This window comes from Dermacentor albipictus, chromosome 4 (genome assembly GCF_038994185.2).
Source record: "Dermacentor albipictus isolate Rhodes 1998 colony chromosome 4, USDA_Dalb.pri_finalv2, whole genome shotgun sequence".
Lineage (NCBI taxonomy): Eukaryota > Metazoa > Arthropoda > Arachnida > Ixodida > Ixodidae > Dermacentor > Dermacentor albipictus.
Window position 1 is genome coordinate 110,166,992 of NC_091824.1, and position 25,312 is coordinate 110,192,303.

Here is a 25,312-nt window from a genome sequence, read left to right on the forward strand (position 1 = left end):
AAGTCTAAGGCGATAACACCGTCGCCGTACATCGCATGCTGTACGTGCGAGTGAAAGTACCTGAGGGAAGCCGACGATCGCGGCTCAATCTGGTGCGCGCGAAGGAAGAAAGCGGAGAGGAGGCGCGCCGTCTGCCGTCGCGCGAAAGGGCTTAGGGAGACGGGAGGGAGGCATGGAGGCGGGCGGAGTTGTGCTCCGGCAGCAACTGCGCATTTCGTGACCGAGCGCAAGGGGAACTGACGATCGTGGCCCAACCGCGCGCACGATATTTGGAGGATAGCGGGAAGGCAGCGCGGGAGGGAGGGGAGGGGAGCGGCTTAGACTCCGCCAACAAGTGTGTACGTTGCGCGGCCGCGCGAGTTCGCGCGCGCCGTATCTTGGAAGAGGTCGGTGGACGGCTCATGCCTTTGAGCGCTATGTTCGCGCCGATCTTGTGTTGAAGCGATAGACCACCTCAAGGTCACTTTGTTCGCTGCTGCCACCGCGCTTGCTCACACCAGCGTTTTGACAGCGTGTTCGCGCTCAACGAGTGTCATGTGTTCATGTTTGCTTGTGCGCGCTGACATCATGATTGTTAATTCAGTTAGTAAGCGAATGTTTTCAAGTATTTACGGCCGATAGGACTATTATCCCTACTTTGTATAGCTTTCTACAAATTTGCTATCGCAATCCATGCTTCGACTTGCGGGCGAAACTGCGATTCCTTTTTGTGAAGTGTTCGGTTGGTTCACACTTCAACTGTGCATGGTTTACACTTCTTCAATTCCTTCAAGTTCAACTTTATGCTTATCACTCCTGCTCGGTGTCCGGGCTTCCTCGGACCAATCGCAGACGCCGGCACCACCCTCTTCATGCGGTTATCGATTTTCAGTGCACTGTCTCTGCCCCATGAAATCCCTCTCCACTTGAGTGTGATCCTCGCCTCTTGTCAGCCGATAAGATAAGACATGCCGCTCAGTGTAGGCAATGTTATTTGTTCTTCAAGCGAAAAAACATGACCTCCCATGATCGAGGAGTGCGTTTGATTGGCCTGTTCAGACAACCCTGAGGGTGTTGTGATCGCCCGATGCGTGCGTCGGAGGTTACGCAAATTTGACGTCAGGAGATTGGAATAAAAACATATTGGAATTGTTTTACGTTATAGGCCCCCTTGTCTGCGCAACTCGAATCGAGCAGTTGCTCATTTATTGCCGGTGAATTTCGACGCATTCGCACAATTTATTAATTTGAGTAAACAGTGACACTGAACTGCATAACAGTAAAGCAACTTGGAGCTTGCAGGTAATGAGATCGATGTTTACTAAAAATTCGCGAAAGTCACTGACGGTGCGCCTCTTTTTATGATAGTGCACAGCTATGATCCAAGCACTTTGTTCGCTCAGGGCATCCGTCAAGAAGGTTCGAGCGGTCACGCGGGAATTTTTTGGCTGTGATGTTCCATTTACATATCGTCGCATACGTCGCCATCGCGTCGTCATTGCACATAGCTGGCCGAGCCCACACATAATTGCAGGAGTACTGCGCAAAGTTTTAGGAGCTGTGGGGAGTGGTAGGGGAGTAAGTGCTGTCCGTAGCAAACGAGTTGAAAGCCGCAAGAGCCGCTGAACTTAACAACAAAAGCACAGAGTGTAGAGCTAAGTGTCATAGCGCCTGGGTCGCGAAATTTTTATTTACTTTCGATAAGCTCTGTACGTTGTGAGAGAGTGTCCTTGAGGAAAAAAAAAGAAAGAAAGCCGCGTCTTGCTTCTCAGGCCGACGTGTCCGGCTTGTTGGGAGGCTTCGGCACGGTTTTGGGCTTGTGCCGCTCGGCGATGCTGCGGACGGCATGCGTGCTGAGTGTGTCGCGCCTCCGAGGACGGAGGCCGCTAGAGCGGCGCCGGTGGCGGCGGCCAAGCCTCGTCGACGCCGGCGACGACGACGACGAAGTGACCGCACTTCCCTGCTCGTCCGCTCTTCCAAGCGATGATCCCTGGCTGCTCAGTTCCAGGCGCTGTAAGGTGCGTTAGAAGCAAATCAACAATGACGTAATAATAATAATAATAATAATAATAATAATAATAATAATAATAATAATAATAATAATAATAATAATAATAATAATAATAATAATAATAATAATGACGGTACATGAATTATTGATTGATTGATTGATTGATTGATTCGCCCTGGCGGTGCCGACGTGGACGTGGCCCGCCTCGGTCTGAAAAGACCGGGCTTCAGGACACTAATAAAGTTTTGTGAATGAATGAATTGATTTACACTTTCCTGATACCTTTCAATTATTGCTTCATCATGTAAATATTACAACACCATGCCGTTACGGTATAACCGGGCATAGATAGAAAACGCCTGCGTGCACAGCCATCAATAGAAATTTTGAAGTCGCTGCACACATTAGTACTTACGTTGCTATAGCAATGATACGGACACTCCTGGCGTATTATCGCCGTCGCCGTCGACGTGGGCGTCGGCGTTGGTGCGGCAGTCGATACGGATTCCTTGCTATGTCAGATAGGTTCTATATTATTGAAACACCAAAGTTTCATGAAATTCGAGACCAGGTTTCATGGTCTCGACTGATTTATTCATCAAAATTCTGGTAATTGCAGAGCCAAATAACAGTCATAAAACATTTCGTTCGTAGTGTACGTCTTTCGTCCTAAACCACAGAAAATGCAAAATAAAAACATTTGGGCTCATAATGTCAAAAAATTGGTACATAATAAGGTGGTACATAATGTCAAAAAATTATGCAATTTCACTGGTACCGGCGCCAGTGCTCTTTACGGATATAATGTTTCACTAGGCGCTGACTAATGCCGGCAGCTTTCCTTCAGTTTCGTCAAACCTCGTTGCCCTTATCCGGTCTCATATCGTCCAGCGTCGAGGTGCGACGCCTGTAATGCTATTAGCGGCGCTCATAACGATAGCGTTCTTGGACGCTTGGTAGCTACCATGGCGCTGTTCCTCCTGCCTAGCATATGTTGACTTGCGTGCTGGCTCAAGTCCATGCCGTGCCCGCATATACTTACAACATCGCCCGAGGAGTACAAGTGCAAGGCCGAACTTTTGTATCACTGACAGTGCTTCGCCCGACCAATTTTTATCGTAGTCCCATGGTACTTGAGCACCTGCACTAAATTCATTACTTCCAAGCCAAGAATTATGAAAGCGATAGTGCTCCTTATGCACCTAAGTGTTGGTTTTCGCTATCTTAAATTCGACAATGATACTCAGCCAAGTAGTAGTATTAAAAAAATAGATGAAGTCACTGTGCTAATCGAATCATGTAAGGTAAAATTTGACGTATTGATGTTTACCGAAACTTGGTACAATGATGACTCGGAACATTATATACCTCGAGGATACGAGCATTTATTCGTGAACCGCAGGGGAAGCAGAGGTGACGGCGTGGCAATTCTAACTTCTCTAACAGGGTATGATATTCTTAGAGAATATAGCACAGCTACAGAAAATTGTGAAGTCTTATGCATAAAGAACGAAAAGACAGTATTTGCGGTTTTGTATCGACCCCCTAATGCTAGCCACTCTACTTTTTTTTTAGTTTCTAGATAACCTTCTGTTATACGTAAATGAAAACGGCTATCTGCTTACACTGGGTGGGGATTTCAAGATTGACATGATGACTAATTCAGCACCTACTGCGAAATTTGTATCTATCCTAGAGTGCAATGACTTCTGCAGCATCATCAGATCCCCGATGCGTATCATCATTACTAGACACTTTCATAATAAACTCGACTATCGATAGCATGAAACCGGGAGTCATAAGTTATGATATCAGCGATCATATGCCTATATATCTTTTTTCTGGAGCGTAAAGGCGCCGTTAAAAGTGCGTGCACTGCAAAGACAACGTACCGCAATATATCGGCTCAAACGCTAGGTAAATTCAGAGAAGCCGCGCGCGAAATGAACTGGAGCGATATTTTTGCCATTGAAGATGCCAATGAGTCATATGATAAGTTTATGAGCAAACTCACAACGCTGTACTTCAAATCATTCCCGCTTGAAAACTATCGGATTCGAAGTCGCGCAAGCCATGGATTTCGATAGAACTCGTTAGGCAAATCAACCAAAAAAAAAAGCTTTATCAGTCTTCTATCAAGTCGAAGGACTTGTCAAAGTGGAAAGAATATAAACAGTTTAGGAATAAATTGAACAAAGAAAATAAAGGCAGGAAATGACTACTACAGCCGTAAATGTAACCATGATTGCATGCGCAGAAGTGACAAAGTATGGAAAAAAATAAACGAAGCACTAAATCGGAAGTCAGTCGATACACGAATAGATACGTTGAACATTGATGGCACTTTTGTAGGTGGTACAGAACTTGCGGACCGTTTTAAAAATTTTTTTGTTAAAGTAGGATGCGTAGATCACGACATTCAAGATACAATGCATGCCGCTTCATTAAGAGAATCTTTATTTCTAAAGCCTACTAGCATCCCTGAGGTAATTACAACATTTTCATTCTCGAAAGATAGCCATAGTGGAGACGCAGACGATTTGTTAATTAGGCCAATTAAGTACGCCATAGACTTACTTTCACCTGCAGTAATGCACATTTGTAATATTTCCCTGTCACCCGGAGTTTTCCCGCGTAATATGGAGGCAGCGAGAGTAATAGTTCTTCAGAATGGAGGAGACAAAAACAATATGGGCAATTATCGGCCAGTATCTATACTTCCTGTGCTATCAAAGGGGCTCCAAAAAATTGTTAACTTTCGTATTGATAATTTTTCTCAAAAACATAGCCTGCTAACCGACTGTCAACACGGGTTTAAGAAAAAGCGGTCTACAGAAACTGCTTTAAGTACACAGAAGGAGCTTATCCTAGAGAACATGGGAAAAAATTTCGGACTTTAGGGTTATACTTAGACTTCAGCAAAGCCTTTGATAGGGTCAACCATAAATTGCTGCTGATAAAGCTGGAAAAATATGCTTCCGAGGAATAACACTTGAAGTTATCCGATCTTATTTAGAAAGCCGACATCAGTTTGTTGAAATTAATGAGAACAGATCACAGATAAAACCTTTGACAGAGGGTGTGCCCCAAGGTAGCATTCTTGGCCCGATACTTTTCCTGTATTACATTAATGAAATTGTACAAGCGAGCGATATGTGTAAATTTGTCGCGTATGCAGATGATTTCTCTGTTTTCTTTACAGGTAAAGATTTAAAAGAAATAACGCCTATAGCAAGCTCCGTTTGTTATGGACTTCGAGGATGGTCTAAGGCGAACGGCCTCACCCTCAATGAAACCAAAACAAGATGCGTTAATTTTCATGCTCCCGAAAGTTCTACTACATTGCCAGATAATATTCTGTTTGGTCCGTATAAAATTAACATTACGTCATCCATAAAAACCGTAGGCGTAATATTCACAGCGCATATGTCCTGGAATCAACACGTTAGTCATGTTTGCTCAAAGGTACGAAACGTTGTTGGTGTGTTAAATCGCAATCGAAGCGCATTACCTTTTAAAGTTAAGCGTCTCTATTATCATGCTCTTTTCCATTCACACCTCAGTTACTGTTCACTTATATGGGGTAACACTACAGCGCAAAAGATTCAAATGCTGGAAATACTTCAAAAGAAAGCAATTCGGGCGATAGCGAACGTTTCTTTTTTCGAGCATACGCAAGAGCTTTTCCAACAAAACAGAATAATCAGAGCCCGTGACATATACAACTTCAAAACATTACTAAGCTATAGAAATGCTATGCTGGGAAAACTCGATTCATTCCTAACCCTGGCAACTCTACAACAAAATAGAAGTGCATATTCATATCACCAGGCACCATGGCAGATCCCTTTCTCACGTACTAATTATGGCTGCCAACGCCTTAAACGTATACTACCTTCCCTACTTAACTATTCTAACAAACAAAATGTTGATGTGTTATCTCTAAAAAAAAACTAACATATTGCATTTGTTCTTATAGATGTGTATTGTTAACTGCTCTAACAGTTCCGCAGAACATATGATATACTCTCGTTGTGTTTATACGTTCACACCTGTAACTATTATTCCTAGAATCCAGGTTTCCGCTGCAGTGATTGCGCCCGGACCACGTGGCAGGGTTTTGCGTTGTAAACTGGGGCCTTATAACGTAAAACTATTCCAATATGTTTCTATTCCAATCTCCTGACGTCAAATTTGCGTAGCCACCAACGCAAGCACCGGGCGGTCACCCGCAGGGTTGTCTGAACAGACCAATCAAACGCTCTCCTCGTTCATAGGAGGTCAATTTTGTTTGCTTGAAAAACGTATAAAATTGCCTACACTGAGCGGCTTGTCGTATCTAATTGGCTGACAAGAGGCGAGGAGAACGCTCAAGTGGAGAGGGATTCGATGGGGCCGAGCCACTGCACTGAAAGTCAATAACCGGATGAAGAGGGTGGTGCCGGCGTCTACGATTGGTCGGCTTTCCCTTACTTAGCTTGCGGTGGCTGGTCGAAAATCGCGGCGGTATGCAACGGAAGCTCAAGAATGACGCTAAAATGGACCCTCAGCAAAGAAGAGTTGGCAGAATGAGGGGGTTAACGTGCCTAAAGTGCTCGAAAACGTTACACGGCCACGCAAGAAGGTTTATTATACGCAAATACACCCATGCTCTCCGGCAGGTGCGAGTATCCAGCGTTTGAGCGATCGGCGGCAGGCATCTTTTATTCCTTTCGGAACGGGGCAGCCTGCGGCTATTCCGAAGAAAATTCAGTTTTGTTCGGCATATTAATGCATCTTTATCGCGTACACGCCACTATGACGCAGTGAGTTTGTGCGGTTTTGTGACGTCGCGTGACAGGCAGGTGAAGTGGGTGCAGCCCGAAAACTTTTTACCAATAGCCGAGGGCTAATGGCGAAAAGGGGTCGAATCAGAAATAACAGTTTTTCTTTTTTCTGTCAAATCATGCATAATCAGTGTGTACACATCATATCAGATGGGGAGGTATCGCGGTTTTCGTGACGTCGCGTGACAGACAGGTGAAGTGGTGGTGGTCGAAAAAGTTTTTGACCAATTGTGGAGGGCTGATAGCAGAATTGGAATAGAAAAGTTTGGAATAGTTATACGTTATAGCACCCCTGGACGCTGCAAAGGGCGTCTTCGCGTTTGTTGAAATTCGAGGATGTGACGACGCCCTGGGCTAAGTTGCCGAGATGTCTGTCGGGAAAGCAGCAGCCTATCTGCAGATTTACTTTTTATGTTTTTAACATAGATGCACATATGTATTTGCAAGTATGTGTGTGTGTGTGTGTGTGTGTGTGTGTGTGTGTGTGTGTGTGTGTGTGTGTGTGTGTGTGTGTGTGTGTGTGTGTGTGAGAGAGAGAGAGAGAGAGAGAGATAGAGAGAGGAACAACTTTATGTAGTCGCCTGCAGAATGACACCATGACCAAATGGCGCCGTGACGCGGGCCCTGACGTCTTCTCAGCGGGTGGTCTCTACTCAACTCCAGTGCGTGTTACTCCCGTGGTCGGTAGCCCTGAGGGGCAACGCTCAGTCGGTTTCGCTCGGCCTTTGTCTTTCAAGAGCCGCCGAGACCTGCTGGATGGCCCAGGTTTGGCTTTCGTGGTCGTAGCATTCCTCCGCAGCCGCGAGTCGCGGCGGAATCGTACTTGTCGAAGCATCGTCGGGGAACTTGGAGCAATCCCATAGGATGTGCATCAGGGTGGCCCTCTCCCGCTGGCACACGCGGCACACATCACTCACATATAATGTCGGGTATAGATAAGTCATTATCACTGGGGTGGGTAAGGAACCAGTTTGCAATTTTCTGAACAGCACCGCCTCCGCTCGGCTCAGCCCCAGGTGCGAGGGTGGGAAAGTCCTTCGAGCCAGGCGGTGGAACTGTGTAAGTTCGTTGAACGTCGTCATGCGGTCCTTGGCACTACAGCCCGTTGGACGGTCGGTTGCAGCGGCGCGGTTGGTGAGCGCTCGCGCCACAGCGTGTACCGTCTCGTTGTGGTTATCGTGCTTCTCCGACGCATCGCTGCCCGCGTGCGCCGGAACCACTTCATTCTAACATACCGATTCTCTCGTTGCAGGTCAGCCGAGCACACAACGCGCACACCCTCACCACACACTTTGCCCTTTGCATAATTCCGCACTGCACTTCGCGAATCGCACAACACCGTCTGGCACCCGGGGTCGCCAATGGCCAGGGCAATGGCCACCTCCTCCCCGCCTGACACGCCTCGCGGACCCGTAAGCTCACCGCTGCCCTCGTCGCGCCGGACGGCGCCTCGATGATGGTAGCTACGAACGCCGCGCAATCTCCCTGGTATTCTGCCGCATCCACGAACCTTGCGTGCTCGTCCTTGGCGTGAAAGTCGATGAGGGCTTTGGCCCTCGCCGCTCTTCTTTCCTTGTTAAACTCCGGGTTCATGATTCTCGGGATGAGATCTACCCGAATCCGCCGCCGGGTCCCGTCCGGGACAGAAACGTCGCTACTCGCCTTTTTCGCCCCGGGCGTGAAGCCCAAGTATTGAAGTCTGCACCTGCCGGCTTCGGTCATAGAGAGGCGCTCCAGCTGGGCGATCCGTTGCGCTTCCGCAATTTCCTCGAGGGTATTGTGTACCCCCAGGCTCAGGAGCTTGTTGGTGTTCGTACGCTCGAATAGTCCGAGCGCCGCCTTGTAAGCTCGGCCTATCAGGGCGTTGATCTTATTCTTTTCACACTGCATCCAGTTGTGGAAGGCTGCAACGTAGGTGACGTGGCTGATTACGAAGGACTGCAGAAGCCGAATCAAGCTTTCTTCCTTCATCCCGGCCTTGCGGTTGGCGACCCGTCTGATGAGACGTATTGCGTTGTTAATCTTGGCTGTAAGGCGGAAAATGGTCTCGCAGTTGCCCCATCGCTTGTCTATAATCATGCCGAGCACCCGGGTTTTGTCGACCTCCGGGATCACTTGGCCGTTCCTCGTCACGATCTTGATGGCCTCGTAATCCCTCGCTTCGCTCTTGTTACGTCTGACGTACTTCGGTGTTAACACCAGCAGTTCTGACTTGCTCGGTTAGCAGATCAAACTGGAACTGTTCAGCTGGTCTTCGATCGCGTCGACGGCTTCTTGCAGCGTGCTCTGAATGGGACCATCGCTGCCTCCCGGAACCCACAGCGTTATGTCATCGGCGTAGATGGTGTGCCGGACGCCCTCGATGTGAGAGAGTCGCTTGGCCACCCCTATCATAACGAGGTTGAATAACAACGGTGAGATGACCGAGCCCTGAGGGGTCCCGACACTGCCGAGCCTCTTCTCTTGGAGCCGTAGATCGCCGGCGCAGAGCTCGGTAGTCCGCCCCGTCAGAAAATCTTTGATGTAATTGTACGTTCTTGCGCCCATGTTGAGTCTGGACACCTGGGCTAGGATCGCAGAGTGCTTCACCTTGTCGAAGGCGCTCTGCAGGTCCAGCCCCAGAATCGCCTTGTTCTCTTTCGTTAGGGTGTAATCGTCAATGATATCATTCTTCAACAGAATCATCGCGTCTTGGGTGCCGAGGGAACACCGAAACCTGATGATCGTGGTGGGGTATAGTCCCGACTCCTCCAGGTAATCCTGCCACTTACACATGAGGACGTGCTCCAACACCTTGCCCTCGGACGACGTCAGCGAGATGGGCCGGAGGTTGTCCGTGTTCGGCGGTTTGCCCGGTTTGGGCAAGCCGGTTTGGGCAAGTATGTAAAATAATTTCTAAAGAAAAGAACGTTTCCTGATGGTAACTTGTGTTTATTGTACACTTCTGTGAAATTTGTTATATTTATGTATGTCTGTGTGTGTATGTAGATATGTATATATATGTATACATATATTGCTTTTGCATTCTTGTGATATATGCGACTGAGTCTGTGTTAAATAATAATATGCAAGATAACAGACTATAATTGTGTACTGGGCGTCATTTGACACAACATTATTATAACTTATTTCTATGTAATAACATGAAAATGTCTATATGTATTTGTGTTTAAAAATACTCTTATATCCACACTTTATGCGTGATTGTATTGCTACACCAGCCGCTTCCGTGCCTGTCTTGGAGACCGGAGCTTTGTCAAGCCGAAGAGATTTCGGCTTTTTTCCCGGCTGTCCCTTTTTCACCTTGTAACCAGTGGTGAAAATAAAAAATGATGATGATGATGATGATGATAGTATTAAACTTCATTTAAAGCGATTGCAGTACATATTGTCCCAGGGTAAGTGGCCCTTGGAACATCCCGTCTTCTTCGAGTGACAGTTCAATGTTGTGCATTCCACTTATTAGGTGTATGTGGAAGTCTTGATTTAGAATTTTAACGACGTGATGTGGTGACTGCATCTAATAACTAGGCCGTACTTCCGATGTTGGTGCCTGTGATGATACTACTTACATGTTTGTGGCTTGTGTTATAGTGTGTGCAGTGTTTGATATATTATGTGTTATTTATTTTGGTCGTGTCTTCTTTCTGAGTAGTGTTTGGGACTTTGGAACTGAGCATTACTAAAGAGACGTGTCTTTCCATTTTTCTTCACCTAATAATAAATAAATGGTAGTATTATTCTTATAAGGGGAGTCAAAATGTACTGTTCATATGCTTTTCACTACAGTTTACAATGCCAGCTTTGGAATGCAGCCTTTATTCCAATTTTAGAGACCTGTTTTCTTCCTTGCAACGTTATGCACGGCGAAAGAAAAATGATTTTTAATCGTACTGTTCACCCGAAGGCTTCGGTTGCCGCACATACGTGTTGTACTACTGGTGCTAATTTCAATTTAAGGATCAGCTATCATCGAGTTGACCTTTTACAGCACTTAAAAGAATACTAACAAGCTCACATTTCGCGCTGTTACGGCGCGTGCAAGCGCCTTCGAGTTCATACAAGATGGCGTATTCACTGTATCCTTGCTTTAGAGCTTAATACTGGCGTTTAGTCGGAACAATGCGCTTTGGAAGCTATAGGGTAATGCAAGCAGCACTGTCGCTGATCTCGCTAAATATAATAGGAATGGTATATAGATGATAATACTCGAAGGCCACCAGCATGCTCCGATTTTAGGCACACACTGAAATTTGCGAAGAAGTAGGAGGACGCTAACGCTCTAACAGAAGCAGTCAACGCGTTATAAAAGCATGATCTTAACCTTGAATCTCCACGGACCTCTCTAGATAATCCTGGAGCCATGACGGTCCGGGTCATGTGTCGATCGTCGTCCGCATAGTAAGCCTCCAGGCCCATGTCCTGGAACAGGTCTGCGCACGAGACAATAAAGAGAGTCTGATAAGCGGATTTTATAAAGCGACATTTGACACTTGCTTTGAGATGCGCGGGAATTTAGAGTGCTAACGTCATGCTTGAAACATGACGCGTCCCTCGGGAACCACGTTGAACAATCAGTTCAAACACAACGAGTGTCACTGTGTGCTTGACGCGATTCGGCTTTGAACGTATTTGTTTGCTCAACGTATTTGTTTGAACATTTTGTTGTTCAAAAAGCCGTCCGCCGACCAGCGTTAAGTCATAGCTGCAAGCATCCCGGACATTTACTCCTAGCTAGGGCAAGGTGAATTAAAAAGACCAAAGAGACACCCACAAGAGAGCGGTGACGTTCAGCGTTGTGATGCCACGCCGTGTTAAAAAACAAACAAGAAATCAGCCATGCCTATAGATGTTCAGATGTTTAGATTTTGTCTGCTGTTCATGAATGGAGAAACTATACCAAAATAAATAGCAGAATGAGGTACCAAAGTGAAGCCAGTGTAATGGAACCTTTCATAATAAGCGTTCAAAGAGCGGAAGTGTGGGTACACGGGTACAAAACATTACGAAGTGACGAACACTGAAATGAAAATGAAAATTGCCAGCCGAATTTCCCAAGACAACGGCGATGTCAGTTTATCTAAACTGTAAATGAGAAGGCGCATAAAGAAACTGAAAGATAAAAGAAATAGGAAACAAACAAAAGTTAGTGCCATTTTCCTTTGTGAACGCGGCGACGCGCAAGGGTATGTATGCTATAGTGCGCACGAAGCTATCGGCCCTCGGTACCCCTTGATTCAGACTGTCCGCATCGCAGATCGCTTTCAAGATAGGATCCCTATCTTGAAAGCGGAATGATGATGATGAAAACGTTTTATTTAAAGGAAAATGGGAGGGGAGTTAGGAGAAGGGTGGTCGGATTCTTATTCCGGAATTCCGTTGGCTAAAGCCGCCGCCCTAGCTCTTTCCACGAGGGTTCGCTGGTCCTTGAGGGCTGAGCTGGACAGAGCTGCCTCCCATCCTTCCCACGTTGGCTGTTTTATAGTTTTTAGGGCACTATTAGCCTGACAGGCCCATACCATATGGTACAAATCTGCTTTCTGCCCGCAGAATTTACACTCGGCCGAAAAGGATTGAAAGCGGGAGTATGGCACAGCCGCGCCATACTCAGCCGCCGCCGGAGTAGAACGCCTCATTTACGCTTGCGCGTAAAAAGAATTACGTAGCAGCCATCGACGACATTAGTCTGTGTAAGTGTACAGTCGAACGCTTCTAGAAAGCTAGTCGATTTATTAAAGGAATGATGCGCTTGAAGGAGTGTATTCTTGCGAGTGAAAATATTTAGATGTCATTTGTTGGTGTATCGTCTAATTCCGTAAAGAATAGAGCCGTTAACCAGAACATCCGTAGTGGTAGTATATGTATTCATACACACAAGCTGATTTCGCCTTATCTGGGTTATGTTCATCGGCGCGAGCGCCGGCGTGGAAGGCGGTTGCTATAGTCCTCTGCCGCAGCTGCCACAGAGGGATGGGGTGGTGGTAGATGAGGAGGGCTGTCCTCGAGCGCTTCGCCATAGCATCTAAACCTTCAGACGCACCAAAGCTCTCGCGCTATAGCACATGAGTCTAAAAAAAACTATAATAGCTGGCGTTCGGTGGTGAAGGCACTACGAAAATTGGTTGCACGACAGCACGTGGGCGAGAGCACGAAGGCACTAGAGCACGTGACCTTTGCATTGGTGCCCTTGAACCAGCGGTGAAAGTTTGACCCCCGCGACCACCGCTAACCACCACGAAAACGGGAGAAAGCCTTAGCTATTCGTGTTAAGGAGTAAAGTGTAGTAGGAGAACTGAAAAGGAGCGCGGAAGCTTCTACGTGTAACAGAAGCAGCGCATCCTGAAGAGGCATAACAGAGCGTTCAATGACGTCTGTGCACATGAAGGCCTGAATAAGCGTCCCGCAGTTCTTTTTTTTTCCGACAAGAGGACTCGCCTTTCCTGACCCCCTGCTGGATGCTTTACAATAAGCTAACGCAAATAACGACATGCGTAAATATGGGCGCTTCTAAAGCTCACCGACGAACCGTGACTCCTACATTGTCAACATTTTCTGAAACAGTAGCGACTCTTGTTGCTCGGAATGGAGAATTGAAGGCCCCACTGTCCTGTGGATACGCGTCGCAAGCTCACTGGCTACGATTCTAAAATTGCAATATGTGCCGCTACGTGACGAATTAGGAAGTAAATTAGCGGATTTTTGTTAAGTAGCTGTATTTCTGCTTCGATTTCTCGTGCTAGTAAAGTCCACCTCTTCCAGTAATTCATGTCGAGGACAAGAATTATGCGACCAGCCACAGGTAATCTTTGAAAATTACATAAAACTTAAATAAAGAACGATCACGCTACGCAACCAGGAAATAGTCTGGCGTATGTTTCTGCGGCTTCCATTTTGCGCTCTTTCTATTCCCTGTTGTTATGATTCTCCTATTGTAATTCATCTACAAGACGAAGACCCACTCAAGCGATCTCAGCTTATTCCTGTCGTACTGATGCCGACTGCATCTTACGCTTACATTGCATCTTAGGCTTACATTGCATCAGCTTACATTGCCTCGGCACCCATTTTGTTGCTCAGAAAGGCGACGGGTTACCTGCACAACGCATTGCATGACTTGCACAAGTGATGCCTCTTAATTCCAACTAAAGTATGAGCCACCTACGTTTCTAATCGATACTTTCTTATTCATACTTACGTCTTTCTACCCTTAACGCTACGTCTATAATTTTTTATTGCATTGCTTCTTGTCGGATACTTAATTGTCATTCAGGTTTCTTTTGTTTATCAGTTGCGACTCCGCAGTGAAATACGTTAGCTCTTTAGGATATCGGTGATCTGCAGTCCATGACTTCGGGGTGCTTTCAATATGCGGAGCCACCTAATACTAATTGTTTGCAGATTTTTTCATCTTAATTTTTTTGTTAGTGGAGCCTACACATTTCAAACACCTGCAAAATAAGTGGCTTCTAACGCTACCCAGTATTTCTCCGTCTGTGCATTTACTCGAACTGTAATGTCCAGTCACAATTAGGGGCACTAACTCATGTTCGCGCTAACTTCTGCTTATAATCACTGCCCCTTACTCGCATGTACACTCGAATCCTGCGAGCGGAAGGCAAAAACGCTCGCGTACCGTGCTATGTGTGCATGTTAAACAACCATGGGTGGTCACAGTAATCGCGAAACCACCGTAACGACGGTGTTCCTGATAGTCCACTGTGAAGCTCGGGGACGTGAAACCACACAACTCGTAATCGCGTTCATTCACGCAGTGAAGCTCTAAATCCTTCACACTCACGGAGACTCACACGCACCGATTGACGGCCTTGCTCACGTGCACTCACGTTTTTGGGGATCTTAAAACAGGGCGACATGGTGGGAGACCTTACAGAGAACGACATATACATAGCGCTGTGTCTGGGCCTTTCTTGGTCTGATCTCTCGTGGTTTTGTATTGCTTTAAAATTTCCAGGTATGTCGTACCAACTGTCCAAAGCTCCCACACTCACTTTCCCACATACTCACTTTCATCGTCAGGTTCATCGCCACCCTACGCACCCACTCACCCCCTTTCAAACGTCCGCTCACGCCCATCGATCGAGACACTCCAGCACCTGCTATGTGAGTGCCCCAACTTATCGCTCGCGCGCGCGTACCTTGCCCGTGTTTACCGGGGGCACGGCCTGCCGTGCGACACCGTGACTGAACTTTTGCACCCCTCGGGCTGCCCTTCACGACACAGGACACTTCTATGTGCGCTCCTGACATTCGCCGAGGCTGTCGGCCTTGCCGACCGCCTTTAGCTCCATCACATTTCCGCGGCGTGCTGCTGTTTCTGGTGCTCTTACTCTCCCCCTACTTTCATTCCCTACCCCCTGTGCAGCGTGGTTGAGGTGTCCTCTGCTGAGAGACAGTTACTGCGCTGCACTTTGCCCCAACCTTTCCTTCCCATCATCAAGAATCTCCTTCTCTCTCTCTCTCGTCACTCAAACTCACACTAAAATTGACCGTGAGTGAATAAGAGCAGGTGCGCTCCCAACAGGTAGGTGTACGGTAAAGAAAGTGTCACGACTGACCGTCGGCGCCTTGGGCGAATCCTATCAGGAACGCCGTGAACACGATGGCCACGACCAGGGGAGTGAGCAGGTCGCGGTCCGCGGCATCTAGCGGCGGCAGGGTGCCCCGGTCCGGGGCGGCGCCCTGCACGGTGGCCAGGCGCAGCCAGGGCGCCGCCCGGCGCATGAAGACCGCTGATGGCCACCGCCGCCGACGCCGGATGAGTCCGCCTCCATCGGTTTGGCCGCAATCAGAGCCGCGCCAGCAGGCGCCGGTGCCTTCCTCGTCGTCTTCTACGGCTCGCAGAGCGTCGGCTATCGACATGCTGAAGCGTGCACATTGATGATGATGCTGATGCTGATGCTGATGATGGTGAAGAAGAAGATGATGATCATGAAGCCTCAATTGATGGCACAAACCCACTATGGGAGATAGGCCACGAATCGGGTGGTAATATCATTGAAAACTGAAATTATTTAGTTAATAAATAAATACCATAAAAAAGGGAAACAAATGAATAACCCGAGATGAAAAATAAAGTGTTAATGCATGAGATAAAGTAGTGACCAATACGATAGCCAGCCTTCCTCGATAGGAATACTAACAAAAACTTGTTACTGTAATACATAAAGTAAATGATATACTTAAACGTGAGCAAGTTAAATTTTAAATAATAAAAGTAATAATTATAATAATAATAATAATAATAATAATAATAATAATAATAATAATAATAATAATAATAATAATAATAATAATAATAATAATAATAATAATAATAATAATAATATTAATAATATTAAGACTGTAACTGTGAATAGTGCCTTACTTATTGAATTTTCTAAATTTAAGTAGAAGTAAATCAATTGTAGAAACTACGAAATATTAATAAGATGGTCTTTTTGTGTCGCATACGAAATTATAAATGGCTAGGCAAGCGCTCCTGTGTCTGTATCCTAATACTCTTGTTCCAAGGAAGAGTATAACAGTACTGCTTAAAGGCCATCCTAGATTTTGAAGCGAAATTTCGAGACATTGTTTTTCATGGGTAAAAGAAACCGCCGACACGATAAAAAAAAAGGATCTATGGATTCTGGCTCATTGCAGAGGTAGCATAAAGGGGACGCCGCTAGACCAGATCTGTGCAAGTAAAATTCCGTGTTGGAATACTGCAACGGAGGGGGGTGGGGGAAGGGCAGCCTTGTAAATGAAACTTCTAATTGCCCGTTAGAACACCATTGTCTGTTCCAAGAATAATTTAGGTGCATAAAATCTGTGCATTTTGCTAATGACAGGGCTTTTTTGTCTTCGGTCCAAGAAAACTGCCTATATCTGGCTGCAGTGATGTGTGTAGTTGCCGGCAGCACAGATATCAGCGGACCTGTTAAAGAAGCTCGTGCTAAGGAATCGGCTATTTCATTAATATGAATGTCTCGGTGGCCTAGGACCCATACTAAATGAACTAAACTTAAGTAAGGCGAAGCTAATGTGTAAACATGTTCAATGCTGTCGATTTGTAGGCGCATTAGGCGTGCTGCATACATTTAGAGAATCTGTTACTTTTGTAGTATGAAGGGGTAACTTTTGCAAGGCAAGAACTATTGCCAGAAGTTCGGCCTGAAAATTTGCCGAATGTGGCGAGCCTGCGCCTCTTTCTCATCCTGGAACATCTCCTTGTTCTCCAATTCACTGTTTTGCCGTAGATATGGAAACATAAAACATCGACACAAATGAATAAAACATTAAGGGAAGGGCCGGGAACTGACTATGGGAAGCGGCATGACGGCTGCCTCCTCAAGAAAGATAGGGCCGAACAAATAATGGAGGAAGAAGAGTAGGCTAACATTTCCTATAAACACTTTCTAGATGTAACGCTTCGATGACTTGGATTGAAGTCTTTCACGCCTGACATAATCTCTATGGGCGCCTCCATGCTTGTTACACTACACTGTAGGATGCTTGCTCAGCCGTGGAGGAGTTTCTGCTTATTTAAGGATATGCCTATTTAAAGTGCGGGCCTGGCCTGTATGATTTTGTGGACCATATTGCTTGCTATATATTTTACATCCTCCTCCTCTCGTCATCGTCACCCATCATGCCCCTCTTTCTTTCCCTCTTTCTTCCCTCTTTCTTTCTCTCCTCCCCTTACCCCAACGCAGAGCAGCAGGCTGAAGGAATGTACCTCAGGCGGACCTCTCTGTATTTCGTATCATTAAACCTTTCTCTCTATCTTGGAGAAATTTAGGTAAACTATGCCGCATTTAATTTCTTCGATTCCTCCCGAAAATTTTCGTTGTTTTCATAGAAACAATTGCACGCCTTTTCTAGCGCCCTCTGACTCTTGGCCAATCCCCTGTAAGCAATATGCCGACACAAGTAAAGGGAAACAAACCAAATGAGGCAAAAGAGCCGAATGTTAAGAAAGGATCGCATTTAAGGGAGATATCGTAAAACGAAACTCGCTGCTTTGATCTGTCGCGTCTGTCTGTTAGCGGCTGCACTGATTACTTGTTTCTCTGCAGTTCCATTGGCCCGACGCAAGTGTTCCGCCTTAGCTTGACGCCGCTTATCATAATAAAAAAAAAGAAAAAAAGAAAACGCTTACGGAGATAGAGTGGTAGAATAGGTCGTTTTTGGGTTTAGCGCATATAGCAGGCTCATGCAACCGAGCTGCCTTTGTGCACTATACATGTTAAGAACTACAATTTGGTGTAATAGTGTCCAGGGTCTCTTAAGAAATCATAATAACTATGTTGTTTCTGGGTCCGAGTACGTGTACACCAAATTAAACTCTATATGCACAGCGCCCCGACCTGTTAAACCTTCTGAGTGTCTGTCTGTCAGAAATGGTGCATTACTCATGTACGTGCTACTTAGAACAACGTGCTCTAGAATGTTGAATGAAGCACGCCGGCGATTGTTGGAGTTCTTTATGGTCTGGCGCAATAAGCAAGAAGTGTAAAAGTGAGCTTCTCTTCGTGAACTGCTGATTCACTGTAAACAGTAAAGTAATAAAACGCTGCATTCCTTTCCTACCACATTAGTCTGGAACGAAATAAAGGTCGAAAAGAGGCAATCTAGGAACAACCAGACAATAGAAATTGGATGGACCATGTCGGCTGTAACAAATGAATCGACGAACACATTTGCCACTGCGGAACATAGGTTGCAAACAATAACCCTTATTGAATAATTCATGGGAAATGCCGAGGGTTCTTTTTTTTTTAGACGACAAAAGCTCACTCAGATCACGAGGTTTGACGATCAGACGAGGACAACCTGCTTTTCAGATTTCACCTATTCTTGAGCGTCCGACAATGCCAACGCATTGATCGCACCTATGAGACGCTCATACATCTCATGTGCGTTGAGGCGGCCTACACGCCTTACCTACATTATTATCAAGGGTTCATCCGCTGCTTTCATTCTCTATAATACACCAGATGCACCTATACGACATTGGTCCTTGAGTGTCCGCCATACATTCGACAGCGAGACAACTTGTGATGCCATCATAATAGGCTGGGGAGGCGTCTCTTATCTGTAGTCAGGGTCCCTGGTCTTGCCCGCGCAATCAGACACGCTCTCACAGCAATTTGTATCTTTCTAGTCTATAGTTGCCTACTACAGTTTTTGTTACTGAAGATTAATTGTGAATGCGTTCGTAATCTGACTTAATGCCCACTCGTGTGAATTCGTGCCATAGTTTTTTTTTTCGTTTTATTTGGTGGCACGTACCGTCAATATTTTAGTTGCAGTGTCTGTACGACGTGTTTTACTTTGCGCTGTGCTTAAGGTTCTTTCTTGCTCTGCTTTTCGGGTGCGACTGCACAGATTTCCTGGCGATGTGCGATGCGATAGGACATTTGCATGGTTACGGATATATCGCGCTCTATGCACGTGGTATAGCAGGCTATGCGTGAGCAATGGGGTGCTTTATTTCTGCGATATTTCTCATTTGTGACTTGCTTTTCTTTCTTAACGTTTCTTAATCTTCGTGATTTATTTTTTGGTGTTTAGGATAGCCGGCCCATCGGTGGCGTGTTTTCCCAACATCTCGACATGCATTAAAAAACGACGCCAATCATCGAGGGTGCGCTTGGGGCTAAGATTATTTAATATATAATTGCGGCTAATGTAATAAATGTGTTTCTGCACAACCAACTTTATGAGACAACATTCTTGAGATGGATAATGCCCATATAATACATGGTAGTACCCGCCGCGGTTCCTCAGTGGCTATGGTGTTAGGCTGCTGAGCACGAGGTCGCGGTATCGACTACCGGCTACAGCGGCCGCATTTCGATGGGGGCGAAATGCGAAAACACCCGTGTACTTAGCTTTAGGTGCACGTTAAAGAACCCCAGTTAGTCGAAATTTCCGGAGTCCTCCACTGCGGCGTGCCTGATAATCAGAAAGTGGGTTTGGCACGTAAAACCCTATAATTTCTACTGCATGGTAGTACAGTCTTTTACAGGATCTGTCCGTTCGTTACGGGACGTTCGGATACCTGGACACTATACCATTATAACAGGTGCCTAACGAGCAGCAGTTTTCCTTTAAGAATACACATAATCAAATAAGTTACTCGATGACACAATCGTACTTGCGGAAGATGCGCTTAGCTGCGCCTTCTTCATTGTTCAAAGTAATTCTTTGCGGACGCAGGATAGAGCCAGCAATGTTCCATTTAGTCTACATATACGGATGCACAGGATGTACAAACATATCATACTACTTCACCTTTCAAAGTTACAGAAGCTGTAAGTGTGGTTCGTAGGGAGAAATTCATCCAAATGGGCTCATCAGAGTTTATTTTAACAACTCCCCTAAAAGTAAATGCTTGCTGTTTTGCAGGACAGATGTTTTTTGCAGATGTCAGCGTCTAACTGAATGGACGATGAGTTGCCATCAGCAGAAAATATAAGTTCTTAGGCATAATTCTCGAGATCACGCATTTGTGCGTCGTTTTAAATGTTCAAAAAAGTGCTTGAAAGCATTGAGAATATTGAACATCCTGCTTCATCGCTAATTGTAACAGCAACAGAAAATCCCTCGTGAATCTGTACAGATTACGGCGCCGTACTAAATCAGTCGGCTACATGGAGCGCTCGGAAAAATCATCGACGAATGTCGGCAGGAGAATTCATTGCCTGAAAAAAAAAAGGGGGGGTGGCACTGAAGTCTCGATTCCCTGTGCCACTCTTCAGTGCGCCACTCTTCAGAAAGAGTTACAATCTCCGAATAACGGGCGATGTACTTCAGATAGAATTTTTTCTATGCGTACTTTATCGATCTATGTGAACGATCTGTTATGTCCAATTTTTCATTCAGTCTATACTTAGTATTGGAATATTAGGTATGAGATGGTGAATGGAATGTTTTCATGTGTTTCTACAAAATATGTCGTGCTAGAACTATCTGAAATCGGACTGACATTGTAGTTTTAGCTGCGCATACTTCTTTCAAAGACAAGGCTTTAAGTTAATATGCGTACTATGATTTTGTTTGAGAGACCGTACCGAGGTCTCTATGCCATGCAGGAGAACACAGAGACACAATAATGTATTTGAGTGATGGTACAATGCCTATTTGGAAACGTTGGTAAGAATCACAGTAAGTATGCACAGTATATGTTCTGTCCTTCCGTTTCGCGGCTAGTTAAGGAGTTTGTTTTAATCATGTGCTCTATAATATAGTTTCCTCACCCGTAGAGTTTGTTTATCTACAAAGCTAAGCTTAAGTTTACCGTGTGATGCCAAGCGTAGAGTGAATATAAGGGATAATAATGGTCACGTTGGGTTGCTTTAATCGCAGAGTACAGTATATATTTAGTTGGCTATAGCCAACTAAATATATAATTATGCAATCATTATGCAATTACGTCATGTCATATGATGGCGGCTCACACTCGTTGGTTTTGTTTTACTAACGCTTGACACAACTGTGCATGGTTGCTGATTACAGATCGATTTCATTACCTTTCTATATTCGTGCTTGCATAAGGCCACCTTACAATTCGCGAGGAGCGAGAAGCTACGGCTATCTAGTTCATGTCCGATAGATGGCTGCAGTGATTAACCTGTTGATTGTTATGTGTGGTGATGGTGGTGTGGTATGTGGTGACAACCGATGAGTGCACATAGCGGATGTTACAAATCACGTTGATAGTGTGTGCTGTTTATACAACTGTTTTGTACGCGCAGAATAATGCGTGCACTTTCGCTAAGACAGCAGGTGACGGTGAGTGTCGCCAGCTACATGGCATTCGCTCTTCCATTCAGCCTCATCTTGGAGCTGCGTTGTCAATACACAAGCTTCATTTTTCTGCCATAACCAAATCTTGCTGACATTTATTAGGTACAACTTCCGTTTCCGATAAGGACATATATATTCTGTATATTCTATGTTCCATTGAGGCGTTGGTAGCTTACTGCTCAAGATTGAACTAACAAACTATTTCTGCATGCAAATTATTATTACGCCAACATGCAATATGTGCCCGTCTAAAACACCGATTAAAATGTATCAGTAATGTGATATAGTAAACAAAGAAATCTCTTAGTATAAAAAATAAAAGTCCTTTGTGGTCAAAAAAGGTTGAAAGATCTGCCTAGTTAACAGAATAATAAATTTATTCTTATTTGATAGTGGAGCATTTGCGTTCTCTGGAAAGCTTACAGTAAATGAAGAACGTGCAAGTCAAGACCCATGTAATATGCCTGTTGCATTTCTTTATTAGTTAGCTACGCTGCATGCTTAACGGCGCCAGAAGAAAGCCTTACTATGTCGGAGTGAGTCATGCTATGCTTGTTTGCATTCTCAGTTGATTGCAAGCACGGTGCGAGCAAACCCTGGGTAGAGCACTCGCCCTTCAAAAACTGGTCAGTGCCAATTGTAAGTTATTGCACGAACCTCTCGCTGTTTCATAAGCATGCGCGAGTGCGCACTTCTCCACAACAGTGCGCTGATTTGTCTAGGCTCAGGGTTTCTGTGTTGTGGACGATTGCTCCTTCTCGGACCCCATGCCTGTGCCGGCGGTCGAAGGTTTGGCCGCATCCGTCGAGTTTGATGCCGAGCTCTCTTCGGAGGACTCCGAGCTGCTGCTGCCGCTGTCGCCTTCGGTTCCTGCTGACGCAGGCGTTGTAGCTTGGCGCAAGAATCTCCTCTTCGCGTGCTCTTTCGGTGGCGACAGCTCGTCCCCTGCAACGGATACGGTGAAACAACAAATATATGTGATGGTTACATCAGTAGCGGGACATAGAATTTTTGAAAAAAAAAAGAAAATTGGTGCAGAATTGGAAGGAGCTGTAGGTGCTCCCACAAGTGTGGGACGGCTTGAAGTTTAAATCAATAACCGAAAGACGTAAAGACCCACGCATGTTCATAGGTTTATCACTTTTTAAAGCCAGGAGTCTTTCTGTGAATATCGAAGTCGCGCCCGATAGGCTGTAGTTGCCAGAATAAGGTTGTCAGATTCTCATTGTAACAAGTTATCGATGAGTGATAAGACCATTGTACAAGTTATGTAATGTGCCTGCATTGAATTAAATATGCACGTCCCTCGGCAATCACCGATATTATGTGGAAACAATTCGAATTCAGCAGCAGCTCTTTGCAGACACATTGTAAACTTGACAGGCTTCTGCGGAAGGTGTCCAAGTCGGATCTATTTTACGTCCACGTTATGTCCTGATGTCGCTAAATAACTGCGGAGTTCAGGTTGAAGGAATTTGCTCAGGGAACTTCGAATATTATTTATGCATTTTCGTCATAGTTTATTTTACTCGTGACCTCGCTATGAAGCATTCAAGCTATGTACGTCGAAGGAACAGCTCAACAAACGAGACCATTTATTTACACACAGAATACCTGCATCGCCAAGACGGCAACATGTAGGCGGAACAAGTGCGCCAACAAAGATTTCGGGTTTTTGCGCCCGAGAGATTACTAAGAACAGAAAACTAATATACACATCTAAATAAGCACTTATGCAGATTAGACAACGAGCACAATATAGCGCATACACACCACAATCCGTATTTTCTACAGCAATGGTTGTCAAAAAAATTAATGTTAGTAAACAATCAATATTCTAGAAAAGCGCCTACAGTATACAAAAGTCCAGTTGTAGTTCACGCGACCGATTCGAGCATATCATCATTAGATACATTTGCTAAATGATCAATGACCTTGCAGCGGGTTCCATCCTGTTGTGATTGGGAAGAATGAGTAAAAGTTCAGAGATCCTTCTATATATATATATATATATATATATATATATGTATATATATATATATATATATATATATATATATATATATATATATATATATATATATATATACACATAATACGTTAAAAAAAAGATGATGAACGTCGTGGCATGTGTTCTTAATTGCGTTTCGGCTGTAGGAATGGCCTTCGTCGAAGTTAATCCAAGTGTAGTGGCGTTACTGTATATATATGGACACTAAACCCTTATCACTTTGCACACACGAACATGCGCATAATCAAGCCCTAGTGAAACAAATGTAAAGCCGGTACATGGTGAAAAAATCTTAAAAATAGCCGGGCAGTTCTATCGAACACAGCAGATAGGAAACGTCCCTTCGTGTAATCACATAATCATACAGTGCTAAGGAATCACAAGCTGCATACGAGTAGAAAATGAACGCTGCACTGTGTTCCGCATTGCAGGAGAAAGCAGGATTTAAAAATGCACACGCAGACAGATTTACCAATGCACACGTGGACAAAAAACCGGTGCATTATGCATTATAGCAACCAAAACTTTCTATCGTCTCAAAATTACAATAATCACGGCCAAACGAAACAAGCAACATGTGATCCGTGCAGCGTATGCATTGCTGCAGCTGCCAGCTGCCGGGCACAAAGCTTAACCTTCCAATGTAGAAAAACCTCGTGCAAAAGATAAGTATATATATATATATATATATATATATATATATATATATATATATATATATATATATATATATATATATATATAAACTGGTCAATAAGAATTAGTGATGCAGGTTAGTTTCTAGTTGTTTTCGTATAATGCCATAAGAACGAGCGTTGAACTTGTTTATCAGGTAAAATTCGAGGCCTAAACAATCGTGGTGGGAAGGAAAACCAGATTCCAGTATGATCGCTCTAATACCGTCGAAAGAGCGTCCATTTGTGCACAAGTGTTTTCACAGCGGAATGGGCGGGAAATGCTTTGCTTGAGAACGATGGTTATTAAATCGAATTCGAAACGGCGTTTCTATTTGACCAATATATTGCAAGTGCACGTACCACACTCAAGCATATAAACATAGTTTTGCGTCGGATCCCTGAAATTAAGGCTTGGGCTCAGTCGCTACTTGGGAGAAAGACCGCATGTGAGACCTCAATGCTGGCGGTTTCCTTCCTGCCGCAGAATAATTCTAGTGTTCCTTTTCAGCGAGGCTTGCCGCTGAGTTTTACAGAAGGAGATGGCCTACTGCCATACTTTCAGCAAAGACACTAAAAGAGTATATTAGTGCTGTAGTAGAGGTGTTTGAATGCCGCCGTGTTTAAGACGGAGAACCACGACAAAAACTTCGTAAGGCAAAATTGTCGCAGTAATTTTTTAGCGCAAGGTATGTAAAAACTGAAGAACATTCGAAGAAGGTTTCTCACCTTGAACGGAGCAGACGGCTGCCACCACAAAGGCCAGCAAGGTCAAAGCAACCACGGCCACTTTAGCTTGGCTCATCTCAAACGATGGGTGCGCGACGAACTATCCGTTTACTGCGCAGGGAGGTGGAACTCTTTCGCTGGCTGATTTGACACGCCCGGTGGGCAGCTTTTATACAGTCGCATTAACGGAAGATGCGCGCGTCTATCGCCAAATGGTTGGTGTGTGTATTCTCAGCTGAGCGCGACGAAGGCGGGGAAGAACATCACT

General features: G+C 45.1%; 1 protein-coding gene across 1 annotated transcript; it reads right to left on the reverse strand.

Moving 5' to 3' along the window:
* Nucleotides 1-1,635: 1,635 nt before the first annotated feature.
* Nucleotides 1,636-15,720, reverse strand: LOC135914022 (uncharacterized). The gene is made up of 3 exons (XM_065446725.1): nucleotides 15,393-15,720; nucleotides 11,158-11,249; nucleotides 1,636-1,990 (listed from the first exon to the last, which is right to left on the reverse strand). The coding sequence occupies exons 1-3, from the start codon at nucleotides 15,694-15,696 to the stop codon at nucleotides 1,748-1,750; spliced, it is 639 nt and encodes a 212-aa protein (XP_065302797.1). The 5' UTR covers nucleotides 15,697-15,720; the 3' UTR covers nucleotides 1,636-1,747.
* Between the last annotated feature and the right edge of the window lie 9,592 nt (nucleotides 15,721-25,312).